Source organism: Nannospalax galili, unplaced genomic scaffold (assembly GCF_000622305.1).
Source record: "Nannospalax galili isolate Female #2095 unplaced genomic scaffold, S.galili_v1.0 scaffold189, whole genome shotgun sequence".
Lineage (NCBI taxonomy): Eukaryota > Metazoa > Chordata > Mammalia > Rodentia > Spalacidae > Nannospalax > Nannospalax galili.
The window spans coordinates 1,301,342-1,320,603 of record NW_008360331.1 but is presented as its reverse complement, the minus strand read 5'-3'; the positions used below and the strand labels follow the sequence as shown (position 1 = coordinate 1,320,603).

Below are 19,262 nucleotides of genomic sequence, written 5' to 3'. Positions count from 1 at the left end.
CTGTTTGGATATTTTCATTCATGAGTGTGTTGTTTTAAGGAAACATTTCCCAGCAAACCTGCATGGACTTCATGTCCTGTGGGACTTGCAACTGCTCTTTTCCCTTTCGTTGCACCTGAGCACTGTTCTTTGTCACACTGGGCATCCTCGGGAGGTGTGCTTGCATTGCAGTAGTCACTTGGTGCTCCAGCAAGAGAGAGTGTCTAGAAATGAAGCCCTTATGCTTACAGGAGTGTTATATGATGTTTTCCTTGGAGTGAGGGCTAGACTCTTAACAAAGGGACTTGACGGTGCACTGGGCTAAAGAACAAAGAGCTTCCTTTTTTCTTAAATCAGCAGGAGTATGGGCTGTAGGATGGTCAAAGCAACTGTTTCATGTTGTCACAGACCCAGATTCTGTCTGTCTTATTTCCCTGCCAGCCCCTGGACTCTTCTTCATCACCTATGTGCTGAAAGCCTGGTCTTCTCCACATTGGGGTTTTATCTAGTGGTTAAGTGTTAAACAAAAGCTGGAAGAAGGCTGTCAAGGACCTTGAGTCTAGAGCTCAGAGCAGCGCACAGCAGCTCTCTCTTCCCTGGTGAGCACTGGGTCAGAGCCTTTTCTGACTCTGAGGAAGACTGGCACAATCCCAGCCTAGCAGCCACATTTCTGGAGCCAGCACTGTTGTGGAACAGGAGAGAGGACTCTGGTGGACAGCCATGTCCTCCGCTACAGCCCCAGGTGCCTTTCCATGTGCCACAGTCATCATAGAAAATACTGATACATTGTCTTACAGCTTTGTCTTAAAGAAACAAAACAAAAAACCAAACCAAAACAAACAAACAAACAAAAACAGCTGAAGAGATGGCGCAATGGTTAAGAGGACTGGCTGCTCTTACAGTAGACTGGAGTTCGATTCCCAGCACCCACATGATGGCTAACAACTGTCTGCAACTCCAGTTCCAGGGGATCCAACACCCTCTTCTGACTCTGTGGCACTTACATACATGCAGACAATACACAGAAAAATAAATAAATAAATAAATAAATAAATAAAATATTTTAAAACCTCATTTTTATAGTGAATACTTTAAATTTGATCTAAATACATTTTAAAAAATTAATCTACATTTAAAATTGTAAAAAAGATATTTCCTTGGCAAGTAAATCCTGCATGAAATGTGAATTTACATACAGTGTAGTTCTTCACATTTATCAGGGATAGTAGAAAGTTACTAGGGTTTGCATTTATTAATTCCTGGCTAGAAGTCAATACATTTGAGACCTATAGCCTTGCTAATACTGGCTCTCATTTTGTACATTTCATTGCATTTTTAAGGGTTATAGAGTTTCTATTCCACTTTGACAAAGGCAGGAGAATGGCTTGCTTAGTAACCTTAAAGAGGGCAGAAGATGTGTCCTATGGCCATCCCCACTGCCCTCTGCAGGAGTGTCAGGGCCTCCAGAACTTTTCAACCAGAGCAGCTCACAGAACATTTGGAGAAAGTTCTGAGACCATCTTAGAGTTTATGAGGGCTGGGAAATAGTGCACATGAGGGGTAAGACTGTAAATCCTTGATTTTTAGAGGGTGATAAATAGAAATGGCCTCAAGAATCCATCTGTGCATACTTTTTACACAGAGGATAAGACCAGCTGTACCAAGCTGGGGACACAGTGAGCTTAGCAGGAGGGTTTTGGATCGTACGTAAGTGGTAATTCCTTGATTATGCAATCTCTGTATTGTGAGACTTAGATGCCAAAGAGGAACTGCATGCACTCTTTCTAAGGTCTTTTAAAGAGGTTTATATTTGTTCTTACTGTGGTAATAACAACATATCCTTGCATGAATTCCAAGGTGGTAGAATTTTTTTTAAATAAATAGTTTATTGAGAATTTCATACATGCATATAAGGTGTTTTGATCAAATCCATGCCCACTCCCTCCCCTTCAACTCCTCCCATATCTCCCCATCACTTTTTTTCTGATAACTTCATGTACTCTTTCTTCTTCTTTTATTTATTTTTTAATGGGGCTTTTGGCTATACTAACATTCCCCCATCTGAAGAGGTAACCCTAAAACTTTTTAAGGATTAGATAAAAGCTCCCAAATACTTTAGACAGTTTTGGCCTTTGGAACCAAGTATGTTGCTAAGAGGCCCAAGGACATTGCAAGTTTTAGCCAAGAAACTGGCTGCTTTTCTTTGGGGTCTTTTTACCCTAACTGCCTAGCCAATTCCTACCTCCTATTCCTATCACACCATCCTCTGAAGAGGTTGCCCAAATTGCCAATAGGGAATCGGGATGCAGACCGCTCCGGCTTCTTCCATGCTGAACAGGGATGCAGGGTGAGGCAATTGGAGTAGCCCTTCAGTGGGTCTATCTAAAAGACTCCCAAATTGCATAACTCTTATCTCTAGGGGGAAAAGAAAGTCCTTGAATGGTGCATGAATAGGAGATGTGAAGAAGTAAAGGCAAGAATAATTAGCATTACAAGTCCTAAACAGGGAACTAGAAAAAAGTCAGAACAGGGCAATTTTCAAATGTTCATGTGAAAGTCCATTGGACTTTCTTGAAAAGGGCTTCCAAAAGCATCCCTCTATTGGTTTCCTCCTCATTTTTCTTTTGTCTTCCAAGGCTGGACTCTAGAGTGATGAATTCAGGATTTGCTTTCAGGTATTTTGATAGCTGTTGGAGTGGTTAGAATCAGTGTCAGTTCCCTCTCAAAGGCTTCTAGATAGGGGGAGAAAACATTTATCCATCATTTTAGAACAATGGCTGGCTGTCTCCCTTAGCTACAGGTGGGCCCTCAGTATTGGAGACCAAGATTTGAAATCTTACATCCGAGCAGCACTTTCTGATTAGGAACAAAATCATCAATGAGAAATAGTTGTCTATATACTTTCCTTTTGGGTATTTAAGACCATACAGTTGGCCCAGATAAACCAATTTATTTTTACTCTTAAGGCTGTTTGAGGATTTGTTCCTCAGGGGTCGCATGGGCTTGGGAGGAGCCCCTGGATCCTTTCTTTTACCAGTTCCATCTATGTGAAGATAAGTCAAAGGTCCTGCTCGAGCATGTCTGGCTTCACTTGGAAGCATGAATGAGATGTTTCCTCTGAGTTGACCCTCCTCTTTGTAGACTGGACACTGACTCAAGTCCATCTCGTGGGTTCTCCATGTCTTCCCTGAACAAGAGGACAGGTGACTCACCACAGTTACAGAACATTTTGAGAGATGTTCCATAGTCCCCTGGAACTTAGCTGACCTTGGAGGGCAAGGGGCGAAAACTGTCCTTTAAGTCCCTCTGACCACATGAGTATAGGCCTCAAACTATGGCTGTTAAACATCCAAGAAGGTTAGGGCCACCAGTCTGGTACTTTTAATTATATGGTTCCTTTAACTAGTTGACTAAACTATGACCATAGAAATTTTAAGATTATATATATATTATTTTTGTCTCATCCTTTATATATCATAACAAACCCCTAGGTGGTAGAATTCTTAAGGTTCACTCCAGCATTACAGTTTTGCTTTGTTTTGTTCCAGTGTATAGCTCCAGCATGGCAGAAGACGATCCATATGGAGGGACTGGACAAGTAAGTGTTCTATAATTTCATCAATGAGCTTGTTTAGATGTATTCATATTGTATAACACACAGGCAGCACAAGCAGCTCGATATTAGGGGAACTGTAAGTTTTATTTTTTTTCCCAGTTTCTCTGTCCCTGCAGGATTGGAGAGAACATCATATAAAATGATCCACTTAAACCCCTTCAGGTGTATTTTTGCATAAAATTCTATATCCTATAGGTCAGAATATGGCCACTGTGTGAGTTCCTAGGGCTCCTGTTAAAATTAGAGCAATAGAAATATATTCTTCCATAGTCTTTGTGACTAGAATTCAAAATCAAGTCGAACATGGTGGCACACTTCTTTAGTCCCAGCACTCGAAAGGCAGAGTCAGGTGGTTCTCTGTGAGTTCATGGTCAACCTGGTCTACATTGTGAGTTCAAAGCCAGCTGGGGCTGCAGAGAGAACTTGTCTCGAAAAAGAAAATAAAAAAAGGCATTAGTAGGACAGTTCCTTGCGGAAGTGCTGATTGGTCCCTGAATCTGGTACAATTCCCATGGTTGTTGTTATCGTTAGCATCCCTTGACTTGCAGCTGCATCACACATGTCAACCTCTGTTGTTGCATGCCCTTACACCCTGTCTGCATCCACTAGTCTATCTTCTTTGAAGACATCCATCGTTGAATTTAGTACCCAACTTCATCTAGTGTGACGTCATCTTAACTTATATAAAGACAAAGACTAAATTTCCAAATAGGATAGGAAATTTAGTCTTCCTACCTGTGCTGGTAGGAAGGGTTAGGAATTCATACCTTTTTTCAGGGGCACCATAAGCAACCCCCTGCAATCTGTGGTAATGAGCATAAACAGTTTTATTATCATACTGATGCTGTGATGCTAGGTTTGCATTGGGATATCAGTGTCCTTTTTTCTTCTAGATTTTTACTTTGAAATAGTCCAAACCCACAGAAATGTCAGGTAATCTAAAGAATCTATACTGGTTATTGATGCAGTGTTTCTTTCTCTTCTCCATGTAGAGTATATGGATGCGTAGAACCATAATGCTTGAAAGCAGTTTTTAGACTCTGGAGTAATTACAGTTGGCCATGTTAAATTTTGAATGTGCTGATTTTTTAAAATATTTAAAATGCTGAGATCTTCTCAAGGCTTAGCTATTTATTGAGGCATTATTATGTGTAGAGCATCAGCATACTCAGGATACAGAGACAAGTGGCATGCAGTCTAATTGTGGGGGCTGCAGTTCTAATTGGAGAGACAGGACCGTGGTTCCTTATGGCAGTGAATGCTGCCACAGTGATCTGCACAGAGGGACAGTGTAGAGAGGGAGGGTTCTCTGCATGCTACCTTGAGGGAAGAGCCAGTTAGGGAGCACTTTCCAAAGGAAGTCTAAGCTAAGCTTTAAAGATTCAATTTGCTAAGCTAGACCAGGACAGGGAATCCTGTGTGCCAAGATACCCTGGCACAATAGTTAGTGTTTCACATTTAAAATTTGATGGTAGACATCTGAAACTACATTTCCCAAATTTGTGCATGCACAGCATCAGCTGAAAACATAAAACCAAAGAAGTGTGGTATTTTTAAGGGATCTGGTGCTTCTGCAAATCCAGTAGTAGAGAGCAATAGCGACCACTGCAGGTCGGGACAGCTGGTTGGTTTGGAAGGACTGTGTAGTGACCACTGCAGGTCGGGACAGCTGGTTGGTTTGGAAGGACTGTGTAGTGACCACTGCAGATGGGGACAGCTGATTGGTTTGGAAGGACTGTGTAGTGACCACTGCAGCTGGGGACAGCTGGTTGGTTTGGAAGGACTGTGTAGTGACCACTGCGGGTGGGGACAGCTGGTTGGTTTGGAAGGACTGTGTAGTGACCACTACAGGTGGGGACAGCTGGTTGGTTTGGAAGGACTGTGTAGTGACCACTGCGGGTGGGGACAGCTGATTGGTTTGGAAGGACTGTGTAGTGACCACTGCAGATGGGGACAGCTGGTTGGTTTGGAAGGACTGTGTTGCTCATGCTACAATGTTCTTTTCTATTTTTGTTGTAAAAATGGTGATACTGGATAAATCTAGGAATTTTTTTTGTTTGCAGCATAAAAGACATCTGGCAATTGTACAAGCAGAACCCTTTGTTTTACCTTTCACTTTTAATATGCTGTTTCTAACAATTAAAGGCCAACTCTAACCACCCTGAGGGCTGTTTCTGCTTGGTTTCAAACCATGCTTTCCTGTCTGCACACAGGAAATCTTTTCGACCAAAGATGGTCTTTTGTGCCACACAAGAGTAAAATCTATTGAAGACACTCATTTTGAAAGTTTCTTTTGTGGGTAATTTTGAGCTCATCAGCACCGGGGTGGGCATGTTCTGGTATTTCTATTTTTTTTTTTTTCGAAAGGTGAAATCCTTGAATTTATTTATTTTTTCTGTCTTGAACTTGATGTTTACATTTCATAAAGTTTATACGTCTTCAGTGAGGTGTCCTCCGTGTTTTAGTGTGTGCCAGCGTTTGCTCTTCGTCCCTCACCGGGCAAACACAGTGAGCAGAGAGCACCGCCTGTCTCCCCAGGGCTTTGCCCTCAGTCCCATCATTGCAGCCACCTGCAGCAGCGCAGCAAGGAAGACGTTTTCTAGGTCATCCTTTCTGCCGAGATGCGATTGGGGGGGGCTCATTCTTGCCAACATAATTTTTCATTTCTGTATTTTTTTGTCAGCAAACAATGAGTAATACCTTTGAACTTTACTTTTACACATGGTAGTGAAGCTTTGTTTCTGAATTGAACATTTGTATCCCTCACAACTGGATCTTCATTTTAGCCTCATGTTTTAGGAGCCAGCAAGATGGTTCCAAGGGTTAAGCACTTGCTGCCAAGCCTGACAGCCTGAGTTGGATTCCAAGGTCCAACACGTAAAAGGAGAGAACCAACTCCCTCAGTTGTCCTCTGACCTCCACATGTGCGTGCACATGCATACATGCAAATGTATTTACATGCAGTTAAAAAAATGGAAACTTCACTTAACTTATTCTTGATTTAACTGAAAATATTGGGTTCTTAAGTACCTAAGAACCTCCAGTTATTTACTAAAAAGGACAAGGGGACAGGTTGTAATATTGACTGTTTTTAAAAAAATACCCATTTCCAGCATACTGACAATCCTGTCAGAGAAAATGCAATATATTTGGTTTCTGAGCTGACCACAGACATTTCAACAGCTGACTTCTTTAGGGTTAGACAAATAATGAGCCCAGAGATAGGAATTTCTAAATGAACTAAATGGGAAGTTTTCTTTCAGAATAATTAATAATAACGTATTAAGATAGAGCTTAATTCTATCAAAACATGTTGCATGTCCACTGTTTCAATTTTGTTAGTTTTGTGCTGTTGCTGAAGCACATAGTTTCGTGACTTGGAACAACACAGATGTCTTCTCCAGTAGGCTAGATATCAGAATTCCGACATCAGGGTGTTGACAGGGCTACTCTCCAAGCAGCTTTCATTTCTAGCCATTCTGAGCTGCCTGAACTCCTTGACTTGTGCGCCTCCCATCACTCCAGATTCCCTGACTTGTGCGCCTCCCATCACTCCAGACTCCCTGGCTTGTGCACCTCCCATCACTCCAGACTCTTACTTCCAGTGACACCTGAATTTCTGAATCTCCTTCTCATTTTATATATATAATTTTATTTTATGTGTATGAGTGTATTGTCTGCATGTATGTGACTGTACCTATGTCATGCAGTGCCACAGAGGTCAGAAGAGGGTGTCAGACTCCCCTGGAACTGGAGCCAAGGACGGTTCATAGCTGCCATGTGGGTGTTGGGAATCGAACCCGGGTCCTCTGAAAGAGCAGTCAGTGCTCTTAACCACTGAGCCATCTCTCCAGTCCCTCTAAATCTCTCTTAAATAGCCTGCCTGGATAATACAGGATAATCCTGTCATTTTAATAGTCTCACTTTAATGACACATGCAAAATCTCTTTTGCCATGTAAAGGATAGGTTCTGAGGATTAACATGTGCCCTCTTTGAAGCCCTGGATCACTGTGCCACCCTCCACTAAATTCAGAGATAGGAGGTGAGCTCTGAGCTTAGTTTTGTGCTATTTGAACTCTTAAGTTTTATTTTCAGTTATCCTGTAAGTTGTTCTAGAGCTACTGTCCACAATCTTTTCAGGCCTTGAAATTTGGTGACTGGATAGAGAATATATTTACCATCAAACCAGAAATGCAGATTTCTAAGATTGTGTGTGTGTGTGTGTATGTGTATGTGTGTGTGTGTGCGCACGCGTGTGTGTGTGTGTGTGTGTGTGTGTGTGTGTGTGTGTGTTGGATGTCTTCCTCAAATGAACTCCACTTTAGTTTTAGAGAAAGGGTCTCTCACTGAACCTAGAGCTCGCTGGTTCAGCTAGGCTGGAGGCTAGAAGCTTGAGGGATTCTTTCTCCTTTCTCCATCTTTTTATATGGGTGCTAGGAATCCAACCTCAGGGCTTCATGCCTGTGCAGCAAGCACTTTATCCACTGAGCCGTCTCCCCAGCCCTCTAGGATTATGCTCATATTCCTAAGTGAGTACAAGATTCATAGCATTCATTCAGTGAGTATTTATGAAATGTCCACTATGCCCAGAAGATACACTAGCAAGCAGTGTGTGGCAGGTCCTTGCCTGTGAACCTTCTTAGCACAGTTGTTCTCAGATCCCTTTGTACATAAGTTCCATACACAGCAACCTAACCAGGTCTCAAAAAGGTAAGGATTCCTAAGTTCAGGAATCCTATTCAGCTTTTTCTCTTTCATTTTCATTCTTACTAATTTTTAGGTGTTCTGGCTTCAAGTGTTAATAAAATGTTAGAAAAGTAATGTTTATGTATTTACATTTTCCTCTTTACAGCTATTTCATTTGAGCAATTTGCCTCATCCAATATTTAATACAGAATTATATCCACCAGAAATGCCACTGTCAACAGGTAAGAACAGTCCTTTTTGTCTTGTTATTTTTCTTTCACGGATAAAATATTCATGGGGAGGGCAGAGGGATTGGGGAACGGAGAGAGTAGAGAGGAAGATCATTTCAAACTGAAAATGCCATAAGCTAACCTGTTATTTTATACACTAATTAAAAAACAAAGAAAAATAAAACCTATAAAGAGGAAGAAATTTGCAAAAAAAAAATTTTAGTAATCATTCTTAGATATCAGAACCTATTATAAAAACTTAAACTGAGTTTGATATAAAATATAAATGAAAGGAAAATAATAAATACACTGGAACAGAAAAAATTAAGTCTCTTAAAAGTCAATGGTGTTCATAAAATACATATTTATATATAAACATATATATAAATCACCACTTCCTTTTATGAACATTTTATATATATATATAATTTATTTTTTGTTTTTTGAGACAGGGTCTCCTTGTAGCCCCCACTGGCCTGGAGCTCACTATGTAGATCAGGCTGGCCTTGAACTCACAGAGATCCATCTGCCTCTGCCTCCCAAGTGCTGGGATTAAAGGTGTCCTCCACCAGGTCTGGACTTTACCCATTGCTGGAACCACTCAGAAGCACCTTTTTCTCAGCATAAGGACTTCCTTTTCTCTCCATTTTGCTACCCTTGCATTCTTTTGGACTCTGCTTTGCTTTGTTTCAGGCTCACACAAGGCAGTCTCAGCCTCTCAGTTCTGTTCCCAAAACATTTATCTAGAGATCTGTTGTGTGCCAGCTGGCTGCTAGGCGCTGGATAAACAGTGAATAAAATTCACCTTTGTTGGGTCTGGAGAGATGGCTTAGCAGTTAAGAGCACTGATTGCTCTCAAAGAGGACACAAGTTCAATGCCCAGCACCCACATAGAAGCTAACAACCATTGGTAACTCCAATTCCAGGGGATCTGACACCCTCTTCTGACCTCTGCAAGCGTTGCATGACACAGGTGCACTTACATACATGCAGTCAACACACTTATGCACATAGAAAAATAAAAATAATAAAATAATTTTTTTAAAAAATCACCTTTGTAAACAGCTTTTACTTTTGCATCCTGACCAATCAGATGAAGCTTAAAATAGTAATCCTTCCTTCTAACATGACTCCATTAATTATCCTCTGACTCCACAAATTATTTAATCTTATGTATGCAATGATAAGTTCAACTCATTTAGACTCTGATTGATTTACTTGATGTGATTGATTTTCTTGGTGTGATGACTCTACTATTTTGTTTCAACCCTCACATCGACAATAGGATTTGACACATCTTCAAAAGAAACGTTTCGTTTCATGAGTCATGGAGAATATAAACTAGGAGTTTGGTAATCACTGACATGGACAGCGGATGCTTTGTTTACTGTGAATTTGCCTGTCTCACAGGGAGACTTTGGCTAATCTTTATCATTCTCACTTAAAAACGATGTGGTTACCCCAGCACTTACCTTCCATTGTTTAAATCAGAAGTGTTTTCTACACTTCCTTCTTTGAAGAGTACACCCTCACCCTTACCAGCTGCAGTTACCTCACAGAGGCCTTCTGCTTTTACCCACAAAGTGTATTCCTAGGGTACCGTTTACCTGAGGTTGCAAAGTACTACCCTGTATGAGCTGCAGGTCAGCTTCCCGTGAGCAAATAAATGCACCAGTGGCGTGTGTCTCCTGTGAACTTTCTTATTCTGAGATTTAAAGTGTTTTCCTTTTTAATTAATGTTTTATTGAGAATGTAGGAACTTGGTTCTGAAGCCCTCGGGAAACACACATTTCTATAGAATGCCTTACGAATACTAAACAGTATCCTGAGGCAGATGTTTTTTAAGACATGTTTTCTCTTTCCTTGGGTTTATAGGCTTAGAAATATCATTTTCAAAAGAATCATCTCAGTAAATATTCAGCATTGAGATCATCATGTCGTAGAAATTTTGTTTTTTTCTTGTACTATTAGAAAAACCTTTAAAATTATACTAGAAATGTCCTCCTTTCCTGTTGTATACCTCGTCACTTTTATTGGCATCCCCCCTCTCTGTTGGGGTGGCATAGTCCAGTTTTTATAACATTTCACTCAAATTGTAAAGGAGTAGGAAAGCTGTCTAAAGCCAATATTTGAACATAATTTTCATATGGATTTTTTCAACCTTCTAGATGTCTTTAAAAATCTCTAGAGTGGATTACCACTGTGTTCAGATTACCATTGTGTTGAAAACTCTGTAGCATGCCATAACTGTTATGTCCATAACATTTTGCTGTGATTTAAATTTCTCTGCACAGTGGGATATCATTTTCCTAGCCTAGAAATGTAGCCAAAAGAATGTTGGCCTTAAAATAAATAAATGCGAATCAAATCTAATTTTCTAGTTGATTTAACTTTCAATGTGTTCTTCAAAAGAGAAAAATCACCCCCATTTCACTTTGAGTCTCACATATTTAAAGGAGAGTAAGTCCTTAAAAATAAATCTCCCAGGTATTAAAAAGAGCTGGTGAGAGGGAAGGGGCTTGAAGCTGAATATGAGTGTTCCCTGGGTCCCTGATTCTCATATGAATGTGAGCACCCCCCAGGCCCCTGATTCTCAGTGGCATTTTCTACACTCTTGCTTTCTTCCTGGGCTCTCTGCCTGGTAGATTCTTCTGGAATTCTAGAGGAGATATTTTTATATTTGTTATATTCTAATACAATCTATATATTCACAGGTTGAAAATGGTTTTATTTCTAATCAGTTTTTATCTCCTTAGAAAAAATTAAATTCTAACCATTTTCTTTATAGATTTAAAATAACAATTACTTCTCTAAAAGTAGTTTAAAATGTCAAGGAATGAATTTTGTCAGGCAGAAGATAGCACACTACATTGACCAGCGACTCCCCAGTTTCCTTTTTTGTGTAGGTTTTGCTTCAAATGTAGTCATTTCCCAACTGACTTCCTTTAAGTGTCTTGAATAACAGGAAGTCATCATGCCTTGTTTCCTAAAGTTCTTTAGTTTATCCTGATATATCATAATATTGAGAAGATAAATTCTCTTTTAAGTTACTTTTCTTTAAATTATGACCTTAAGTTTTATCTCTTCACAAATTTAGGGCTTAAACTTCAGCTGAGAGAGAATAAATTTTCAAGTGACTCCAGACACATTCTTCTACAATGTTTTTAGTTGCAAACATATTAATTTTTACTTAACAATTACCCCAAGTCTTTACATGTTGCACAGCTATGGGTTATAAACTGTTTACATAAAAGCCAGCAGAGGTACATAGGGGTGCTCTCATGTTAAACATGTTCATGTTTATGCTGTCAGGAGTTCCAAGTTTTCGTTGAAATTTCAAGACAGATACCACTGCTTTATGGATTAAACCTTAAGTCTTTTCCATGTTTTTATAGTAATTAATTGGCATGTATTTATTTTCAATTATATTACTTTTAGGGTTTTGAAAAGTAACTGGGCTGTTTTAGTACAGGGTTGTGAGAGCACAATATTCAGATACTTTATATCAGCATCAAGAGTTATGGCTAAGAAAGGAAAGTTTACCAGGTCTCATGGAAGGTGAGGAACACACAGGTAATGGAGCTAGCGCTCCTGGATTCAGGAGAGGGGAGAGAACAGGAACTGTCAGGAGAAGCAGGTGGCAAGGGGCTCCTCCACCTCTTCATGTCATGCTGAGCACATTCTCTTTAAAGAAGGAAAGTTTGTCTGATGATGGAAGGCAACTGAAACTGTCACAGTCCTCAGAAGTGTCTGCTGCCTTTAACTCTAACCAGTGTTGCTCTAATGTCTTGTTGAGAGATGAGACTGTAACGGGTGAAGGCTGCTGGCATTGTAATCTTTCCAGACCTTGGGGTTTCCTTTGGGTTAGGTAGTGCACCAGTCCTATCCAAACAACATTTATTCATTGTGTTTCACTAAGACTCTAAAGCTACTATTAAAATAAAGGAAAATCTAATATGAGGACACAACATTATATCCTTGTAGAATTCCACCTATAAGATTGATTTGAAATCTCCATTTAAAAATATAGTTTCAGGTTTTAATTGCTTTATATTTCATACCAAATTCTACAAGTCTCACAGTTTCTTTTGGTTTTTGTTTGTTGTGTTTGTTTTTAGCAGATGGCCCATACCTTCAAATATTAGAGCAACCAAAACAGGTAAGAAGAATTAAAGGGGTGGGACTTTTTCTAATGTTAGATCTGAACATCAAATATTATAGTTTCTTATGAAAGTGGTAGCTTAGCTAGGCAATCAACAATCTGCCAAATTATGAATAACTTTTTGAGTCTACATTTTTCCTACTCATTTCTCTATATAGGTCTATAAAATATCAGTTACTCCTTGATTTTCTGCTATCTCTACCAGCTTAGCTTTTAGACACTTCCTGGAAAGGCCTAGATGGTTTTCATTCATTAGGAAATCCTCAGATAGCAGTTCCCATCCATGGTATTGATCCATGTCCCATGTCCATGTACACAGGGCCCTTCCTGACCTGCCCCTGCCTTTATTTGCTCCAGCCTTTCTGTTCTGTCTGTGGAAAGTATAACCTAAGGCACTAAAAGTACCAGAGGGAGATAAAGTATTAAAATGAATTACTGAATCCTCCTCCCTCTGGGGTAGCTTTAGGCTCATCCTCTTTGGAGCAAGGAGAGGTTCATTTTATCTTGCTCTAGAAAGAGAGAACTTACTATTGAAATGATGTCAAAACTATGTCCCAATTCTGTGTATAAACATTCATTAGAGATTGTATGGCTTCTAGTGCTGAGAAAGAAGAGGAAAGAGAATCTTCACTCTGTGCCGATAAACATTTCAGTTTATTATGGAATGGACTTTACGGTATAGCCTCCTACAGAATGAGAACAGAGTCGCTGAGTCCCTGAGTGGTTGTGCTCACCCTTCTAGATGACCTAAGGACAGTGCCTGTCCTCTTGAGTGACATTGCTCAATACCTGTTCCAAGTGTTCTTTGTTATAACTTAGGTGAATGTCACTCGTGTCTTGTATAACATTTAACAAATGCTAAGAACATAAACATCAAGAACTTAGATGTAAACAACAAGAACTCCATTGTAGAATCACATCATATATAAAGAAATACCTTAATGGTGACCAGATTATCCTTATAAGGTTGAAATTAGATGAAAATATTGATTGTAAGACAGGAATACCACATGAAACTTTAGGCCATTGCTGTGGTGCAAGTGGCACCTCTTGCCTCCCAAGCTGAAGATAGAACTTTCCTTTGCTCTGTCTCTATGTCCAACTCTTGAGGAGTGATTTCCCACATTAAGTCACCAGGTCTCTCAAAGCCCTTCTTGGTAGAGTTTTACTCCTCCCGAATTCTACCAGGTTATCTAGCATCCTAGAAAACGTCTTAGCTTGTAAGATATGTGTAATCCCTGAAGCTAACAAGTCTAAAATACTTTTTCAGATAAAGATTCTTATTTTTTAATTTTAAAATTACATTTTTTCATTTGTATTTGTTTGTTGTGTCTGTGCACATGCACATATGTGTGAAAGTCAGATGACAGCTTGTGGGAGTTAGTGATCTCCCTTCACCATGTGGGTCCTGGGGATGAGCTCAGATTATCAGGCTTGGTGGCAAGTGCCTGTACCCACTGAATCATTTCATCAGCCCCAGATCCTTATTTTTCTAGCATAACACTCTAAGAATTTTAACCCAAAATTGTTTATCATGGGCTCAAAATTCATAAGATACAATATATCTGAAGGGCTAATATACTTTAGGAATTCAAATTTAATTATAATGTGAGTAAATAGTGTGCTGTTTGCCTACAGTTTTGTTGCCTACTGTTCAGTGAAGGTGAGAGGTCCAGTGTAAGCCAGACATTTTGACTGGATGGATGTAGACTTACATTTTGAGCAAATGGAGTTTCTGAGATGAATGGGGGTAGGTTAGCAAATGTTTAATCTTAAAAAGTCAGAATCAGACTATGTATCTGAAAACATCTTATTTTTTAATTTTTAATTTCATTTTTAAATTACTTAATTTAGTTTTGAGACAAAGTCTTAAGTCCTTGCTGGCTTCAAACTCATAGCTGTCCTTGCTGGCTCTACCTCCCAAGTGCTGCGTAGACACCACACCCAGATTGAAAATATCTTATCAGCCTGAAAAAAGGATTATAAATTTCCATCCTTAGATGAAAGAATACTTTGGACAGAACTTTAGATACCCTTAAGCCACCAAGAACAATATATACTGTATTATAGACATAAATTCACATTTAAGTCATGTCTACTACAGTCTGTTTGACATTACTCTCCATAACATATAAGGGTATACATGTATATATTTTTCCAACTGCCAAAAAGGAATGTTGTGATAAAAGATAATGAACTTCTGTGTTAATTTATAATGTTAGAAATGTTCTTTTTTGGGGGGCCTTTGACTCAGATTTTCCCCTAGGTCTTATAGAAATGAATCAAAGTGTAGATTATTAATTTTTAGACTATCCAGTTCTATTGCATATTATTCAGCCCTCTCTACCTAATAGTGTTTTTAAAATAAAGTTGCGTTTGAGTTGCTTCCCAGTTAAATAAATCTCTGTCTTTATGATTAATTTGGAGAGCCAGCTACTGCACAATCTGTTATGTTTTTCATTTAGAAACTTCATTTAATTATTAACAAATAAACCAACAGTGTTGGGGAGATGGTTCTTTTGGTAAAGTACTTGCCTCATAAACATGAAAACCTGAGTTCCATCCCCAGCATCCACATAAAAGCCAGGCACACCTGTAGTCTCAACATGGAGAGTCAGAGACAGGAGGGTCCCTCAGGCTTGATGGCCAGTCTCACCAATCAGTGAGATCCAGGTCCAGTGAGAGAGCCTGTCTCATGTGCGCGTGCACACACACACACACACACACACACACAGAAAGAATAAATCAGCAGCCATTACTTAAAACAGGGCTGAACTGGTAACTTTAAAAAATATTTTTAATTATTTAAAAATTTTAAAACATTAAAAAAAACTTTGTGTGTGTGTGTGTGTGTGTGCGCGCGCGCATGCGTGTATGCACGCATATGTACACGTGCTCCTGACATATGTGGGAGGTAGAAAACTTTTGAAAGTCAGCTCTCCTTCACCTTGCTGAAGCAGGATTTCCCTTGTTTGTGCTGTACATGCCAAGATAGCTGCCTTGGGTACTTCTGGGAAGTTTCCTGTCTCTGCCTCCCATCTCACCATAGGAGTGTTGGAACTACAGGTGCTCACCATCACATCTAGCTTTTTAACATGGGCTCCAGGAATCAAGCTCAAGACACCAGGCTTATGCAGCAAGTGCCTTTACCTGCTGAACTATCTTGCTAGCCCTGCAACTTACTTTTAATTTGAATTTTGTGAGAAGGAAAACAAGAATTGACCCTAAAACCTCCCCTGAGAAGGCTGCCTTGTTGTTCAGGTTTAGGGTCTCCTGGGGAGCTATGCGCAAGGTTATTTAGGGTCTTATTCTGATAGTTGAGCATACACTACAGACCCATGTGCCCTTGGGGAACTTTCTCTCACTAGACAATTTACCTTAGCCCTTTCTCATCATGCAGTGAAACATATTGTAGGACCAAATTTCTTTGGAAATCAGAAAGATCTTAGAAGAAATAGGGAGAGTTGCAGATGTTTCCTAGAGATTTGAATGAGATCAAGGCTTTGGGGCTACTCAGAGATTCAAAGACCCTATTAGGCATAATAGAATGCAGTGCAGCCTAAGGAGGGCAGAAGTTTTGCATTGGACCATGAGGTCATAGCTATTAAAACCTTTGTGCTTCTGTGTTTCCATAGCCATTTGCATGAGGTAGAAACCCATCATCATTAAGTAGGGTTATGTGGAACTCCTGATGCTCAGATAGATGATCTGGAACTACTTACACAAAGTCTGCCCACTGGTGGAGAGATGGCTCAGTTGTTCTTGCAGAGGACCTGGGTTTGATTCCCAACACCCACAAGGTGGCTAACAACCATCAGTAACTCTAGTTCCATGGAATCTGACACTCTCTTCTGACCTCTGTGGGCATTGCACAGCATGGGTGCACTCACAAACATGTAGGCAATACACTCATACATGTAAAATAAAAATAACTTTAAAATTTTTATTAAAAAAAATAAATGGAAGGTGAAGCTGTTTCTAAAAGTATGTTAGAAGGTTATATGTATATAACCTACAAGCAGCATTACCATAAATTGATTAATAGGATTGTAAATTGAGTGTTTCAGAAAATGTAGTAAAAGCTTCCTTTAAGTGATGCTGGGGTCCATTTGAAAAACTGCCTTTGCTATAGTCTTTGTATACAAATGTACATAATTGCAGCTGTTGGCTTTATAAATCATAATGTTAGAACTGGAGTACAATTTAAAGATAGTCTGGAATACATCTTCTCATTTGCATAGATGAACAACAGAACACAGGACTTAGGTATTTATAAGCCCACAGTGGTTCACATAGTGAAGGCTTCCAGCTAACCCTTCTTCATCAACTATGTCTGGAGAATTGCTGGTTCAAATAATACAAGGGACTGTATAGTTTTGAATTCATTAAGGTCAGTTAGTATCCAAACTAGATCTCATAATGTTCATCAAATTAGTGGCTTTATTCTTTGAAGTACTGTTAGATGCAAAATGTAGCAAACGGGGTATGTTTACAACACTGACAGTTTATTTTAAAAGACATGTCTGTGACTGCCCCAGTCCAACTGCAATCAGAGCGGGTAAAGGAATTCCTTTAAATAATAGTCAGAGAAGCATAACTTTGACTAATATGCACAGCGGAGAGCTTGGTGGCAGCAATTTGAGATGGGAAGCTCCATCTCAGACAAGCTGTGGCATATCCAGCACTTGAGGCTGGGCCTCTGAGCAGGAGAGCTCAGGTGGGGTGCCGGCTGATCCCAAAGCTTGGTGCACAGATGACAGTCAATATCACTTTCATAGAACTTTTGAAAAGCATTACTTGTTCCCAGGGGCTTCTTGTACAGTTTCATACATTTTTTCTTCCCTTATCTGGTACACATAAAAATTAGAAACTTGCATGTAACTTTGTCACTATTATTTTTAACTATTTCCCAAACTTAGTGTCTGTGTTCGCCTTTGCAGAGAGGATTTCGTTTCCGTTATGTATGTGAAGGCCCATCCCATGGCGGACTTCCTGGTGCTTCTAGTGAAAAGAACAAGAAGTCCTACCCTCAAGTCAAAGTAAGTTTATACTATCCTACCCTAGTTCCAGGTCTGGTTGCCAAGGAGCAAAACCAAGGAGCTGCTTTAAGTGACTGCAGTGTGCCTTTGCCCCTAAGCAGAAGTCTTTACATGGATATTATAAATTTTAAAGACAGATTGATCTCATGGAAGTGACAATTTTTCAAATGCTTAGCATCTCCACATAGAAATGGTTTCAGTATCAACTAGGAAAATTTTATTACTTCTCCATTACCTTAAGCTTTTTGTTGTTTAATCATCTTAAAGTTTTTAAATTATATATTCTCTGAAATTTTAGTTGGGCTTTGAGCCAGGTATGGTAGTGCAGACCTGTAGTCCCAGCACTTGGGTAGTGGAGGCAGAAGTCAGGACTTCAAGGCCAGCTTTGGTTACGTAGCAAGCTTGAGGTCAGGCTGGGCCATGTGAGACCCTGTCTCAAAGAAAACCAGAGAAACAAGAAATATCTTTGAGACAAATGCCCAAAATTGGGTCTCTAGAGATTCAATGACAAATAAAACAAGTGACAGATTACATAGACTATTTAAGATAATAAATCCAGACCCAAAGTGGTGAGCTGAACGGACTTTGAACAGGTTTATCCAGTAATCTAAACCTCATTATCTAAATGTATCAAATACACAAATATTGATAGTAAAGGTGTTTTAGAGTTGAAGTGAGGAGATGTGTGCAAGTGCTCAGTAGAGATGCAGGGCCTGTCTGAGCGACTGCAGCCACATGGAATGGGCTGCGTGGACTGCTGTGGTGTGTTTGGTGCACCCTTGCCACAGTCAGCTTTTCACATTCCTTGTTGATTTAATTGAGGTTATAGTTCTCTAAGTTTGAGATTTTTATTTTTGTAATACGGTGCCATGTTCATAGACTGATCACGACTTTGCAGGGAAGCACTCAACAAACAAGTTTTTATTTATTTATTTTCTGGTCTTTTTTTTTTTTTTTTTGAGTCAGGGTCTCCCTGTAGCACCAGCTGGCCTGGAACTCACAGTGTAAACAGGCTGGCCTTGAACTCACAGAGATCTGCTGCCTCTGAGATTAAAGGCATTTGCTGCCACACCTGGCTATGGTTTTTATTTCTTTAAGAATTCAAGGCTTAGACAAAAAGTTGTCAGCACCTCTCTCGGGATCTAATATAGTTTGGTCTCTTTTTGTTGGCTTGTCTTGTAAACTCAGTAGATCTGCCTCTAAGAGAGTTCTGACATCAGGGAATTCATCTTTGATTTTGCCAGCAGTGCATTTTCTTTGCTCCCTTTTCTCATACCCTCTTCCAGGCCCAGATCTTTCTAGTTTCTTAACCTTGTTCTGAAACAAAAGAAAAACTCAAGGATGATGCTGTTCTTTATCTTTCAAGTGAAACTTACTCATGGCGTTGATTCTATGAGTCATGATTTCATTTTAAGACTCTAGTTGTAGAATGAAAAGTATTTTTCTTATTAAAGGTAATTGGGCAAGTAAATGTAATGTCTTTAACCCACAGAAGGCCACAGTTATATTAGATACTGTTTTTCAGAGAAACAGAACTAATGGGAGGGAG

The 19,262-nt window shown here is 39.6% G+C and overlaps 1 protein-coding gene across 2 annotated transcripts in view; it reads left to right on the top strand.

The window, feature by feature from the left end:
* The window catches only part of Nfkb1 (nuclear factor kappa B subunit 1), a 127,068-nt gene that overhangs the window by 28,449 nt on the left and 79,357 nt on the right, over positions 1-19,262 (top strand). The window contains exons 2-5 of one of the 2 annotated variants that reach the window (XM_029560234.1): positions 3,528-3,577; positions 8,449-8,524; positions 12,634-12,671; positions 17,615-17,713. In XM_029560234.1, coding sequence (XP_029416094.1) covers positions 3,542-3,577; positions 8,449-8,524; positions 12,634-12,671; positions 17,615-17,713 — 249 coding nt within the window. In that variant the 5' untranslated portion in view covers positions 3,528-3,541. Of the gene's footprint in view, positions 1-3,527; positions 3,578-8,448; positions 8,525-12,630; positions 12,672-17,614; positions 17,714-19,262 lie in introns of both variants that reach the window. The other variant, XM_029560233.1, reaches the window with a different exon arrangement.